This window comes from Eretmochelys imbricata, chromosome 3 (genome assembly GCF_965152235.1).
Source record: "Eretmochelys imbricata isolate rEreImb1 chromosome 3, rEreImb1.hap1, whole genome shotgun sequence".
NCBI classification, from domain to species: domain Eukaryota; kingdom Metazoa; phylum Chordata; order Testudines; family Cheloniidae; genus Eretmochelys; species Eretmochelys imbricata.
The window spans coordinates 118,715,756-118,729,193 of record NC_135574.1 but is presented as its reverse complement, the minus strand read 5'-3'; the positions used below and the strand labels follow the sequence as shown (position 1 = coordinate 118,729,193).

General features: G+C 42.4%; 1 protein-coding gene across 11 annotated transcripts in view; it reads right to left on the bottom strand.

Annotated features, from left to right (window-relative positions):
• The window catches only part of ARID1B (AT-rich interaction domain 1B), a 403,429-nt gene that overhangs the window by 311,508 nt on the left and 78,483 nt on the right, over nt 1-13,438 (bottom strand). For all 11 annotated transcript variants that reach the window (XM_077813245.1, XM_077813244.1, XM_077813247.1 and 8 more), the window contains exon 3: nt 4,622-4,768. In XM_077813245.1, coding sequence (XP_077669371.1) covers nt 4,622-4,768 — 147 coding nt within the window. The remainder of the gene's footprint in view (nt 1-4,621; nt 4,769-13,438) is intronic.

Genomic DNA, 13,438 nt, shown 5'->3' with positions numbered 1-13,438 from the left:
CCTCATGACGCTATCCCCCTTGAAGCAATGTCAGCAATAGCCACTGCAGCCTGAAGAGATGTTTTAGCTACGTTTTCATCACGGAGGGCTTGGAATTGGGCTCTGTCCTCTGAGGCAACTTGTCTTTAAAGTCCAAGGATTTGGAGTACTTGGTGAAATCACACTTTGCTAACAGGGCCTGGTAGTTAGCGATTCGAAACTAAAAGCTGGTGAAAGAAAATAGATCAAGGTGTTTAGCACCCTTTTCAGTGGGTACTGCCTTGGGATGCTGCAACTTCTACCTCTCAGTGGCTGCTTGCATCACCAAGAAGTTGGGTGCTGGGTGTGTAAACAGGAACTCTGCTCCCTGGCTGGTACAAGATAATGGCTGTCAGCCTTTTTTGGGATGGGAATACAGCAAACAGGAGTATACCAAACTTCTGTGACTGGTTTCATAATGGCCTTGTCACAGGAAGGGACAGCTGGCTAGGACCAGAAGGCTGGAGAACATCCAGGAGACTATGCTGAACATCCTGCACCTCCTTGAGCTGGATCTGGAGGTCAGTTGCCCCCCTCTGCAGAAGCTCTTAGTATTCCCGTAGTCATCGCAAGGATGGCAAAGATGGGAGCAACTGCCTTATCTGGCAAGGAGGAGGACACATCTGTTGCAACTGTCTGTTCTGATGGATCCAGATCAATTTCTTCTCTCTTATAGGTCGACAGAGGGAGTTAGACATGGGTAGGTGGGATTCATGCACAGATTCTGGGTGCCTAGAAATGGGATCCATGAATCCCAACAATGCCAGTATGAAGGGCTGATCACTAGAGGGGGACCCCATCGCACTGGGTACCACCATTCCCCTGGATAGTCACATCTGAGGGGAGGACTCAAACCAGACCTTCAGGAGCCTCTGTCCAAGCTAGCCTCCCTATGTGAAGGTGATGTTCCATTTGGAACCTCTGACATGGCAGACAAGAAGGTGAGTTCCAGTTCAACCAGCAGAGCCATTGGTAATGGTGGACGAATGCTCCAGTGGATTGAATAGGGGAGTATTCCGATCTCCTCAAGGTGGTTTCTTCCTCCAAAGTTGTGATGTCTCTGATTAGGGTTGTAGACAAAAAGTGAGGAAATTGCAGAAAAGGTAGGGTAAAGATATCCTCCAGGGAGGTGTAGGTTTTGGGGTATCCCAGAGTGCAGCGTGTTCCAATGGTCAGGATCACCAGATCTGGTGCATCCCTACTTATGGTGGACGCTGGTTCCCTATGGAAGCAGGCCAGTGCCAGAACACAGTCTAACCTGGCATTCTTTGATAGTGATGGTGGGAGGCTATCCTTGAGCTTATGGAATCATAGGATGGAAAGGGACCTCAAGAGGTCATCTAGTCCAGTCCCCCTATGTTGAAACAAAGTCAGTACTGATGGATCCTTACTCCTTCATGCCATACTCTCACATCCAGCAGGTTTGAGGTGACCTAAGGCCTCAGGACCTGTGATGAGGACTCACTTGTCTTGGATGGAATCGGGGAAAGATCTTTTCATTTAGGAGCAGATTTACCTTGGGTTTCTGAGTGTCTCCTTTACTCTCATAAGAAGTCCTTGGTAACAATTCTTTGGGCTTAGCATCTCTGGCCTCAGAACCGGAGCTCATGCTTGGAGGGAAACTGCGCATGGACTGAGACCACTGTTCGGGGCTGGGAGGGGGGGGTCTGTCTCCTTGGCTCAGGACTGAGATCTCATGGCCTTCTCCATGAGATGCTTCTTCAGTGAGAGCTCTCATCCCTCACATGTTTGGAGAGGGAAGGCGTGACAAATACTGCACTTAGCGGAGATGTGAGCTTCCCCAAAGCAGTAAAGGCAACACTGGTGGTCATCACTAAAAAAGAACGGGGGGGGTGGGGGGGGGTCGGGGGGGGGGGTCGGGCAGGAGATGAACTTCTTAAACACTGGAACTGTAGGCATAGTCTTTGTCTGTGGGGAAAAACTCCCCAAGGCGGGGAGAACCAAACTACAGTAACTAGACTAAACACAAACACTAACCCTAACACTACAAAGAATACTAAAAGAAACTATTTACAATATATGTTTACAATAGGTTTTGAAGAATAAAGATGGATGTAGCTTCAGACATAGTGGATTCTAACTCAGGCGATGAGGTGGCAAGAAGGAACTGAAGAGGCATCAGACTGCACTTCCCCTTATACTGGCAGTTTAGAGCAGGAGGAGAGCAACCATGCAGGTGCAGATCAAAAGACACTACTTGATAGAACTCTCTGATCTCAGGAGCATGGTACACACGCATACCCACATGTAGAATACATGTAGGGCCTAGCACTAAAAGAAGAAATATATTTTTTTAAAATCACACTTTCAAAAGAATTAGGAGTTACTGAACTGTTTCATCAGGAAAAATTAAAGTATACCTTCCAGGTTTTTGCTAGTATCTTTGTATGTAATGTTACCCACCACTCTGCAATAACCCCAGCAGAGGTCTTCAGTGGAGACAGAACCCTTGAACTTCAGTACCAAAATCACAGGCCTCAGTCACTTTATCTAAAGGCATCACTCCCTTAGGGGGTTCAATTCATATATTCTTAACCTCTCTGTAGAGTAGGCACCACATGGAAATATGACACACTTAAGTGTGTTACATAGAAACCCCATTGGAAGAACTCGTCCCAAGCAGCTGAGTTACACAGGAGTTTGAATCCCCGTAGCGGCCAAATATTCAGCCAGAGGCACAATCCCAGTTTGGGTGCCTTTTCTCTCTCTCCACTTACTCCCTTCCCCCAAACTACTTTTGTGTAATCTCCTTACTTTGTTGAGGTATACAAAAACAACTGCACAAAATTTCACTGAACTGGACACAGTGGCAGTGATCATCAATGGGCCATCGGGATAACCAGATTACTTGTTATTAGATACATACACTTTGTGTTACATTCAACAAGTATATGATTTTTAAACAGATTAAAATGTTCAAGTTACATGCTCAAGTGACAACAATTCAACATATGATCAGGCGTCCGGACAGCCACAAACTGATTCAGTTTGTCAGATGGCTGATTGGAGATATGTCAACATGCAAAGCTGTGTGCCCTTATTGGCAGTGCTCTTATTAACGTCAAACCACAGATCACCACGTGCTGTATTACTATGCCTCTGCCTGTTAACTGACTTAGTCAAAGTTTTTACATCAACAGAATCAAAATTTCCTATCAGAGGTTGAGAAATCATTCATTTAATGTCAATGAAAATGGAGAAAAAGAGGAAAATGAAATGTAAAGACAGAACTACAATTCCATATTTGAAATCATAGTTACATGTTTAAATGATGGAAGGGTGGAGCTGCTTACAACTGTATGACTGGTATGCCTAAGAATTGTATTTAATAAATGATGCAGTGTTTTAATTGAAATGAATTTATTTCCAATGAAATTTGTTTTAATAATCTGTTTATGTAATTTTAATAAAGGAGTAAAAATATTTTACCCTTACTTTAAAATCTGAGTATGGAGGACAACAACACTCGAGCTACACATGGCTTCTCTTGTTAGTTTGTTTCATAGTGTATTTTTATCACAAGCAAATATTTCTCCCCTGCCCCGGTATTATCCTGGTATGCTAAGTAACTGTGCCTGCGGGATCGTCCACCAGTGAACTGCAGAGAGTGATGATACTGCACAGTTCTTCCAGAGGCACCTAGTCTTTAGCAGCTCAATTTAGTTAGATCCCTCAGGATACTGAATATATTTTGGTTTCATTTTCCTCTCGTCTTCCTTCCTCTCCCAGGCAGGCAGTCCCTCTGTGGTTAACATTGCTGGGACTATATTTGGAACTTAAGTCCACAAGTACAGCGACAGGAACTAAGGGCACCCAAGGTCTCTTCAATCCAGGATGCCTTACACAGGCATTCCTCAAGTTCTAGCATATTAAGCCAGCCATTATTGCTCCTGATCACATTTTAAAACAAGACTGTCTTTAACAAAAAAAAAAAATAAAAAAATAGAGCCAATAAATGCTGCCGTATTTGTAGCAGTTTCAATGAAAATAAATGTTTCATACGGGTGCCATGGCTGGGTATAAACACAAAACAGTAACTGGCATGGAAATCGGGTTATTTAGCACAGCTAAATGGATGTGCGGAATGAGGAAAGTGAAGTGCTGTTTTAAATGTATTTTCTTCCCCACCAGCTCCCCTGAAGAAGCAGCTCCACCTATTCTTTTTTTAAAACCAACAGTGATCACATCAGCTGGAGGAGGCACCACCAGAATGCCTTGCAAAGAATTTTAGAACAAGACACATGGAAGTCTGTGACCCACACTTACATGAAATCAATGAAGTATGTTACCACTTTTTTAAAAGGAGGGGATAGTTGAAGGGGAATGTAAGACTGGCTTTATTCGAAATTCACACAGATTGCAAGCAAAGCTTGAAATAGATACACCTGTATATACCAACACTTTCCAAGAGCACTGCGGCCTTGTTTTAAGTTTACAGTTTATAGAAGGGTGGGGTTTGGGGTTTTTTTTTGTTTTTTGCTTTTGGAATAGTGCCCATTTGGAAAATCTTCCATCTTCTACATGTTGCATTTTTTTAATTAGAGCAATGTTGTAGCTGTGAGCAGCGGGTGACTATGCTTACCTGCTGTGTCTGGTACCTCTGGTGGGCCTGCGACAGATACTGTGCCTGGGGTGGCAGATGCTGAGGTTGCGGTTGCTGGTTGTAATATGGCTGTTGGCCCTGTTGGCAGTAGCCACTTACCCCTTGCTGACCATACTGAGGCGGCATCTGTTAGAAGAGCCAAGCAGAGCAGATATATGAGTCAGGAGGTGGAATCATATGAAACCAAGCAAGGTTACAGTCCCACACTAACCTCAAGAAGTGGAGTCCTCACCCACAAACCTGGCTCAATATTACCAATCTTTTTACTAAGCAGTTAATAGAAGTGCTCAGATCTATTTGCAAAGTATCACTTTTAGTACCCAAGATACTTTCTTCTCAGCAAGAATGTACAAGGAAATCAGCTACCGCAATTTATGAATGTATATCCTAGTGACAGTCACAATTTCGTAATGTCTAGTCTCAATATAAATAAATAAAAACAGCAAAAATTTTAAATAGAAGACATTTATTCTGAGTAGGCACAAGGCTAACCTACTGCAGGAATTGTTCTGATCAGCTGATCAAGAAGTAGAATTATGAAAAAAACACCACAATTCTAAGGTGTGCTTCCAAAGAGGAATGCCATTTTGTACAAACAAACAATATAATAAATAAACATACACCAGCAACTTACCAAAGGTGCTAGAACAAACAAAACAGTGCACATAACAGATCACACCTATGAAGACTTTATGTTATAAACTAAATTAACCCTCCCCAAAGGATTGGTCCTTGAGGTATCATCTCAGTGCTACCACCACTGAACTTGTAAGGCTTGTGTCAGTAGGCTTTGACATTTAAGTATTCTTGCAAGCATTGAGGCTGTAACACTTGCAGTGAACCGGTAGAGTTTCAGCAAGCTCCCACTACTGTCCATACACTGTTTCTTTGGTGCATAGGGTGAATCTGCTTACTGAGTTTATTAGTACACAGCTGTTCTGCATTGGGATCAGTAGTTGTTACACACATGCAGCAATATTAGATAGGCAATGAAAACAACTATGAACTTTTGCCAGAAGTTGCTCTGTCCATACTACCCCAAAATTACATTTTGCTAACCCCACAGCACTGTATTCGTGCAACCATTCCTTTTGTGCTTGTGCTCCTGTTCCTTGCCTCTTCCATTAGTTTGCACTCTACTCTGCTTCACCATCTCTCCATAATCGCCCTTTTTTGTATCCACCTACACTCTCACATACCTTCCCACCTTCTCAGAATGTATACTTATCACCTCAATTAAAACAAGAATACAGCCATCAAGGGTTAGGTCTTCGCAGCAGTTAAACACCAGCGGCTGGCCTGTCCTAGCTGACTCGGACTTCCGGCGCTAAAGCTATGGGGCTGTTTAATCGCAGTGTAGACATTCAGGCTCCAGCTGTGGGATCCTAATTACCTCACAGGGTCCTAAAGCCCAGGTTCCAGCCTGACACTAAACGTCTAGTCCGCAATTAAACAGCCCCTTAGCCTGAGCCCGAGTCGGCTGGCACAGGCCGGCCACGGGTTTTAAATTGAAGTGTAGACATACCCAAGATGCACACACAATGAACCTAAGCAACCCCAGGATCTTATTTATGTCATACTCATCCTTCACTTCTCCTCATTCTTCTCGCACATTATCTTATGTCCATATTTAGACTGTGCAACCTTTGAATCAGGGACCACTATCAGTTCTGTTCTGTAAAACACCTACCACAATTTCGTGTTGCTATTTAAATCAATAATAAACAACGACAATACGGAAATTAATCCCCCTGTCTAACAGACCGGGATAACAAGGTACTGCTCGTGGACAAATGCTTATTAAACAGCATATAAAAAATGTAATTAAAATCTCCCCAGAACAAAACAAAGCTGAAGCCAATTACTTACTCTGCTTGCAGTGAATGACCTGAGCATCAGCTTTCTTTCTAATGAAGCCCCCATCTTTCGCCCTTAGACCCACATTCTTTGTAGTCTTCACAACTCAAGAGATCAAAATTCAGAACGCTTTTCTCCTCCTACGTTAGCACATGAATTCTTGGGAAGGTACAGGGAGAACAGATCAGCGCTTTAATCTGTTTCTAGGGGAGCACAGACACTGTAATAATTATACTATGACCCCTTTTATCTGACTTGCACAGTGCAAATAGCATTATTTTTTGGAGGAGTGTGACTGACCATCAGTGATTAAACTGCTTTGGCTGCTAAGAAAGAAAGGATGAGAATAAAAGAGACACCAAATTGACAGCTAGAATGAAGGGGTGGGAAAAATCCAATTAAACCAATAACTCAGCCCATAATCTTTCATCCTTGCTTGAACAAGGGGTCTTGTGACAGACATTCTTTGTCCAGGCAATATCTTGATAGTAAGGGAAGTTTCAAGTGATTCTTTGCATGCACAATCCATAGCTGAAATCAAAGTATTAGGTAAAGGGCCATTAGACAGCTGTATGGCCATTCTTTATAAAATAAAATGTAACAGAATTAGTATATTAGCATAAGTATTCTAATAATATTGGCCAAGAGCTATTATTGGATTTCTCAAGCACCCCTCTTCTAGGGTAGAAGGGTCTTGTCGGTGCCCCCATCAAAAAGACCTGTGAACACAGACTGTGGGTTCTACCTGAACATCTCATCCTGTCTAGATACCCGTGTCCATGCTGAGGGTGTGGGAAGTGTCCTAGTAAGACTGGGCATTGTTCCTCTCTTGGATCTTACACAGAGGCCCTATTTTGGTGCCCTATGGAGAGGAAGCCCTAGGAGAATCCCACTGGCTGGTAGTCTTATCTCCAGAAGAAAGTCCAGATCTTTACAGATAGGTTTCAAAATGGTGGGACGGTTTGGTACTCCCCAACTTGGGCATTTTCTGCCTTGTCTGGTAAGAGTTTTTGCTTAATAATTTAAGACAATTCGCTGCTATCAGATATCTCTGAAGCAACAGAAAATCTGAATGCCGAAGGCAGGGGCTGTAATCAGCAAGAAAGGGGTGCCACTGACTGACTCAGCGGCTGACTGAGGAACAATGAAAGCAACCCACCAAAAATATTCTGTTTTCCTAACTCCTAGGGTACCAGAATTATACATTTATGTCATTTAGCATAATATACTGAAGGGCATTCCCAGAAAAAACTGTGTTTACATGCAATTGTGTTTCACACTGCAAGCTAAGAAAGAACATTTCCTCTGTTAATAAAATGGTGTAGCAAATTTTCTTTCTTTTTATTTTACAGCGATCACTAATAGTGATAGTTATAATTAAGATTATCAAATACTTTCCATTATAAACCTCTGATTTCATATACTGGTAGCTTTCTGAAACATTAACATTGGAAATTTCCGTGTAAAAGAATTAATGTCTCACAAAAGGAATTTTTTTTCCCAAAAAGTTTAAGCAACAGTCCTCTTGCCACTTCTGAGTATGCATAAAAATATACTTTGCCCGTTGCAAAAATAAATAAATAAATAAAAATTTAAAAAATAATTCTAACCATGTTGGTTTTATCTAGCTACAGCATGAATAAATAATATTTGAAAACTGAGACTCAATATAAGCACAGGCTTTTCAGAAAGGACTAGTACCTTCACTTGGTTTACAAATAAATAAAAAAATTTAAAAGATCATTAGCAACCGGGAGACAAATACTTTTAGGAACATGCTCAGTGGGAATCTAGTAAGATTCTAACACAGCTTAGTGAAGTTCAGCCTCTTTTGTGACATCACTGCATCCAACCCATGCCTGCTGGTACAGGTACTTGCTTCATAAAGGCTACAGATACTTCTCACTGAAGAGCACACACTAAAATCCTAAAAATAATTCTAAATAAAAATTCTGTCTTGACCTCAATGGCATATGAAACAAATCCCATACCCCGTGATCATAAGCTGTATTTACATTTTTAAATGTATACTGCAATACTGTGCAAGTTCTAATCTTTCATTTCAAATATTACCTTTGTTATTATGAAGATACCTTAGTCATAAGATTAATCTATGTGCTCCTGTATTTCTAGCCCGGCCAAATATGATATTGTCTCCAGATGAACAGTAGCACCAAATGTAGCACCAAATGTGGAAATTTAAAAAAGACGTGCCAGAGGAAGGTATGCTGCACCAGACATATACATGTCATAAAGCACTCCCTCCCTGGAATAGTGTAATGCCGCCTACTCTTGTCTAAATTGAAACATCCTGAGCTAACTCATTCTTAGTACAGACAATTTTCCTCTTTTAAAAGAAACAAACTAGAAAAATTAGATGCAAAAAAAAAAAAACAAAAAAATATAAGAACCCGCCATTAAGGCTGAAGTTTAAAAATCCCCAGTCAGGAAATACAAACATCAAGGTTCAAACTGCCACATTAACTGAGCCACGTTGCACATATATAGTACCTTCTATTCCAGATTTATGTTGTAAATTGTATTTCATAAAATATAGGATGTGAAATATGACTGAGTTAATGTGGGTGCTGGAACCTTAGCATTTATGTTTTCTGATTTCTTAGTTGTGCAAACTGCATATTGCATTAACGTAGTTTTTTTGCATGAACCTATATTACGGAATAATACTTCTGTTTTATGTATTGATATATTTTTGATGTACTGAGATTTTGAATACATTCGCTATTCTTCATGATGACAGCCAAATAAATAAAGACTATTACCACAAAATAGTCAATCTTGTCTACAGAAAGGTAATCTCTCTCCTTTCAAAACGAACACTTTTGATTCCCTTGTCATGAATTGATGAAATTTACATCTGCTATAAATGCTAAATAAATCTATGTCACTACTAAAAATAAGAGGTTACTTACCTTACAGTAACTTGAGTTCTTCTAGATGTTTTGACCGTATGGTTGATCCACACAAGATGCGCACAGGCCCTTGGGGTCTTAACTGGAGAATGCAAAGCAGTGTCTGCAGGACAGCACCTGCGCAGTGCAGCACCTCATGATTCCAAACAATGGCATATCAGGAGGTGTGGACCCGCCGCCACTCAGTTCCTTCTCCACCGCGAAACAGAGCCTCCACAGCCAACGGGAAGGAGGGCAGGAGATGGAGCACCCATAGGGACAAAACATCTTGAAGAACTCAAGTTACTGTAAGGTAAGTAACCTCTCCTTCTTCATCCAGTATATGTCCCTATGGGTGCTCCACTGTAGGAGACTCCCAAGCAGTAAACTCAACAAGGAGGCGAGTGCTGAAGAGGCAAGTCCAAGATGCTTCAGAGGACTCCATCACCAGAGGTGGTGTCATCCCTGGAAGCACGCATGATGGCACAATGTTGGGCCAAAGTGTGAATGGAAGACCAAGTTGCAGTCCTACAGATATCTGCTACCAGAACATTTTTCAGTAGAGCTATAGATGTGGAGTGAGCTGTCACTGTGACGGGGCTGCATCCCAGCAATTCATAACCTAAAACCCACTTTGACAGTCTTTGAGCAGATCAGGGTTGTCCCTTCACCCTCTCTGCAAATGATACAAATAATCCAGGAGAGGACCTGAAGATCTTAGTCCTGTCAAGATAGTAGGCAATATCCCTTCTGACACCTAGCATATGCAGGCTCGTTTCCTCTTTGGAGGCGTGAGACTTTCGGTAGAACACCAGTAGATGGATTTCTTGATTAATATGGTATTCTGAAGAGACCCTAGGGAGGAAGTGAGAATGGGGGCACAGTGTAACCTTGTCTTTATACAAGGTAGTAAATGGTGGGTCTGCCATGAGGGCACCGAGCTCTCCCATTCATTTAGCCAAAGTGATGGATATAATGAATGAAGGGAGAGGTGACCATTGGTTCAAAGAGGCATTTCCTCAGGGAATTAAGAATCAAATTAAGTTTCCACTGGGGTGGGGGTGAGGTTTCCATACAGGGTTAAAAAAGGTTGTGTAAGCCTTTAAAGAATCTGGCCGTACTACGGTGGGCAAAAACTGGGAAGCCCTTGATGGCCAGGTGGAAGGCTTTGACAGCAGTCAAATGTACTCTGACTGAGCTCATTGACAGACCTTGAGTCTTTAAATCCAAGAGGCAATCTAAGATTTTGGAAAGTGGAACTTCTGATGCTTGAGAAGAGTGAAGAGAACACCAGAAATGGAAGCATTTCCACTTTTGAAGGTAAGTTTTGTGGGTACTATGTTTCCTGCTAGCTAGGAGAACAGACTGGAACTTATCTGAATCGGTTAGCTACATGCTTGAGATCCATCTAGGAACCATGCTCTGAGGTTCAAGGAGGAGTGGTTGGGATGAATCAGGATCCCAGAGTTCGTGACAGGAGATCCTTCCTGAGAGGAAGGCGGAGAAGTATTGCCACACAGAGCTGAAGGTTTCAGAGTAGCAGCCGTGTTAATCTGTATTCGCAAAAAGAAAAGGAGTACTTGTGGCACCTTAGAGACTAACAAATTTATTTGAGCATAAGCTTTCGTGAGCTACAGCTCACTTCATCGGATGCATTCCAATGAATTCCAATGCATCCGTTGGAATGCATCCGATGAAGTGAGCTGTAGCTCACAAAAGCTTATGCTCAAATAAATTTGTTAGTCTCTAAGGTGCCACAAGTACTCCTTTTCTTTTTAGAGAGCTGAAGGAGATTTGAGCACCGTAGCCAGGATGGCTATGAAAATAACCTTAGCTCTTTCCTATTGCAGTCTGAGTGATATCTTGAGAAAAAGAGGTAGAGGTAGGTAAGCACACAGCAATGTACAATGCCATGGTGTTATCAGGGCATCTCCCAGTGAGTTACAGTCATATTCTTTGGAGCAGAAAAGGCAACATTTTGTGTTGATTGGGGTGGCACTTCGAAGTCCTAGTCTCTGGAGGTGCTGCTGGAGCTCCAGCAGCCACTGGAGAGGCCTGGGATGTTGAGGCCAATGTACAGGGGGAGAAGTAAACCCTGTTGGGGCTTGTGAGTGTTCCATTAGAAGCAGATTCCATCTAGCCTCTCTGGCTTTTCTAGACCTGCTTTTAACCCCATGCAGACCTTACACTTTTACAGGATGTGGGTGTCTCCAAGGCAGCGAAGGCAGCTTGTATGTCCTTCACTAGGGGAAAGGCCTAGCAGGGCTTAAATCCTGAGGACTTTGGTATAACCCAGAGTGCTAAAGGACCAAAACTTGGAGTCCTAAAATCAAAAGGGGGTATAGCCCCACCTTCCAAACAATACTGGAACTAAAAGAAAAAGAGAAATAAAATAACTAAACTAACTAAGGGAAAAAACTCAGAATAAAATGTCTGTGTAAAAAAGGTGGGAAGCTGAGAACAGCAGCCACACAATTGCTCCATCTTGAGCTGCAGGTGGCTGAGAAGGAACTGAGTGGCAGCGGGTTCATGCCTCCTTATATGCCCTCTTTTGGAAGCATAAAGTGCTGTTCTGTGCTGGTGTGGGCCCGTGGACACTGCTTTGCAGTCTCCGGTCAAGAGCACATGGGAACGCATGCATCCTATGGTGGAGCACCCACAGGGACATATACTTGAAGAAGAACTATTATTTTTAAACAGGAAAAAAACCTCTGCATATTTATAAAATTTGTTTAAAGGGAGGGAGAAACAGGTGAGTCTAAAAACAACAGGGAGAAAAACCTTTTCACATAAGAGCATAATATAGTTGCTTTGTATATTGCACTGCAGTTCATACTAAAACTACAAAGAAAGAAATTTTGGTCCTTTCTGTAAGTTACCAACTACTGAAAATCAGATCAAACACAGCTGGGCATTTCCATAATTTTTTTATACCCATACCCATCTGACTGATACAATACCTCACAGTACAGCAATATGGTCCAAGACCCACATAAAACCTTCAGAAGAGCTATTATGATCAGCCACATTTAAAAACCCACTTTTTTGTGTATTAAAACAGATGTACATGATAACTCTACTAAAATATCAGTTCTCCTACATACTTCTGTCTTGATTTTTTAAAATTTTTTGTTAACAACTGAATGGAAAGATGAAAGAGAGTCAAGCAAACTGCATTTTTTAAGTAGAGGGCATTTATTCTCTAGAACTATTATGTCCATATCCAGTAAAATTTTATCAGCCATTATTTAAAAAAATAAGAAGTCTATGTTTATTTTCATTTTCATCTGGTGACAGCAGTAAGGGCTTCAACACAGGGTATTTCCTAGGCATTAATGACTGGCTGTGATTAATGGCTGAAGGCACAGCCTTTGGCCATCAACTCCTCCCAGCTGGTCATTAATATCCAGAAAATGATCTGTACACCTTGATCATTATTGCTTAAATAAAAATACTACCATAAAAAAAACTATATGCAAAACTTATTTTTTGTCCTCTTCAAACACTGAGAAAGAAGGACTGTTCTTGATCGTGCACTTGAAAGAACAGCTCTGCAATACTGTGGGTCGCTTCAAGTTCTCTGATGCATGTGGACTGTGGTTTCATCTCCTCCACACCCCCGTAGGCCATTGTAGCGGGGTGGTCACCTGCTCCTGCCCTGAAGGGCTTGAAATCAGCACTGGAAGAGGGCTGTGGTTGGGAGCAAGCAGTTCCCAAGGTGATTGGGGGAAGCAGGCTCAGCTGTGGCCACACCCTAATCAGGGCTCAGCTGGCCCTTATAAGAGGGCAGTGGGCCAGGAGCAGACAGTCTCCTCTAGCTGTGGAGAGAGATAGGCCTGGCTGCTGGGGAGCATACCAGAGTACCTGAGGTGCATCAGGGCTGGGGGAAGGCTAAGGGAATGGGGGAGCTCTGGCCTGGAAACCTCCCAGGCTGCAGGCCTAGTGTAAGGCCAGATAGGTACTGGGGTTGCAGGGGGCAGCCCAAAGGTAGGCAGAGGCAGCAGGTCCAAACCCCCCTTGCCTGTGA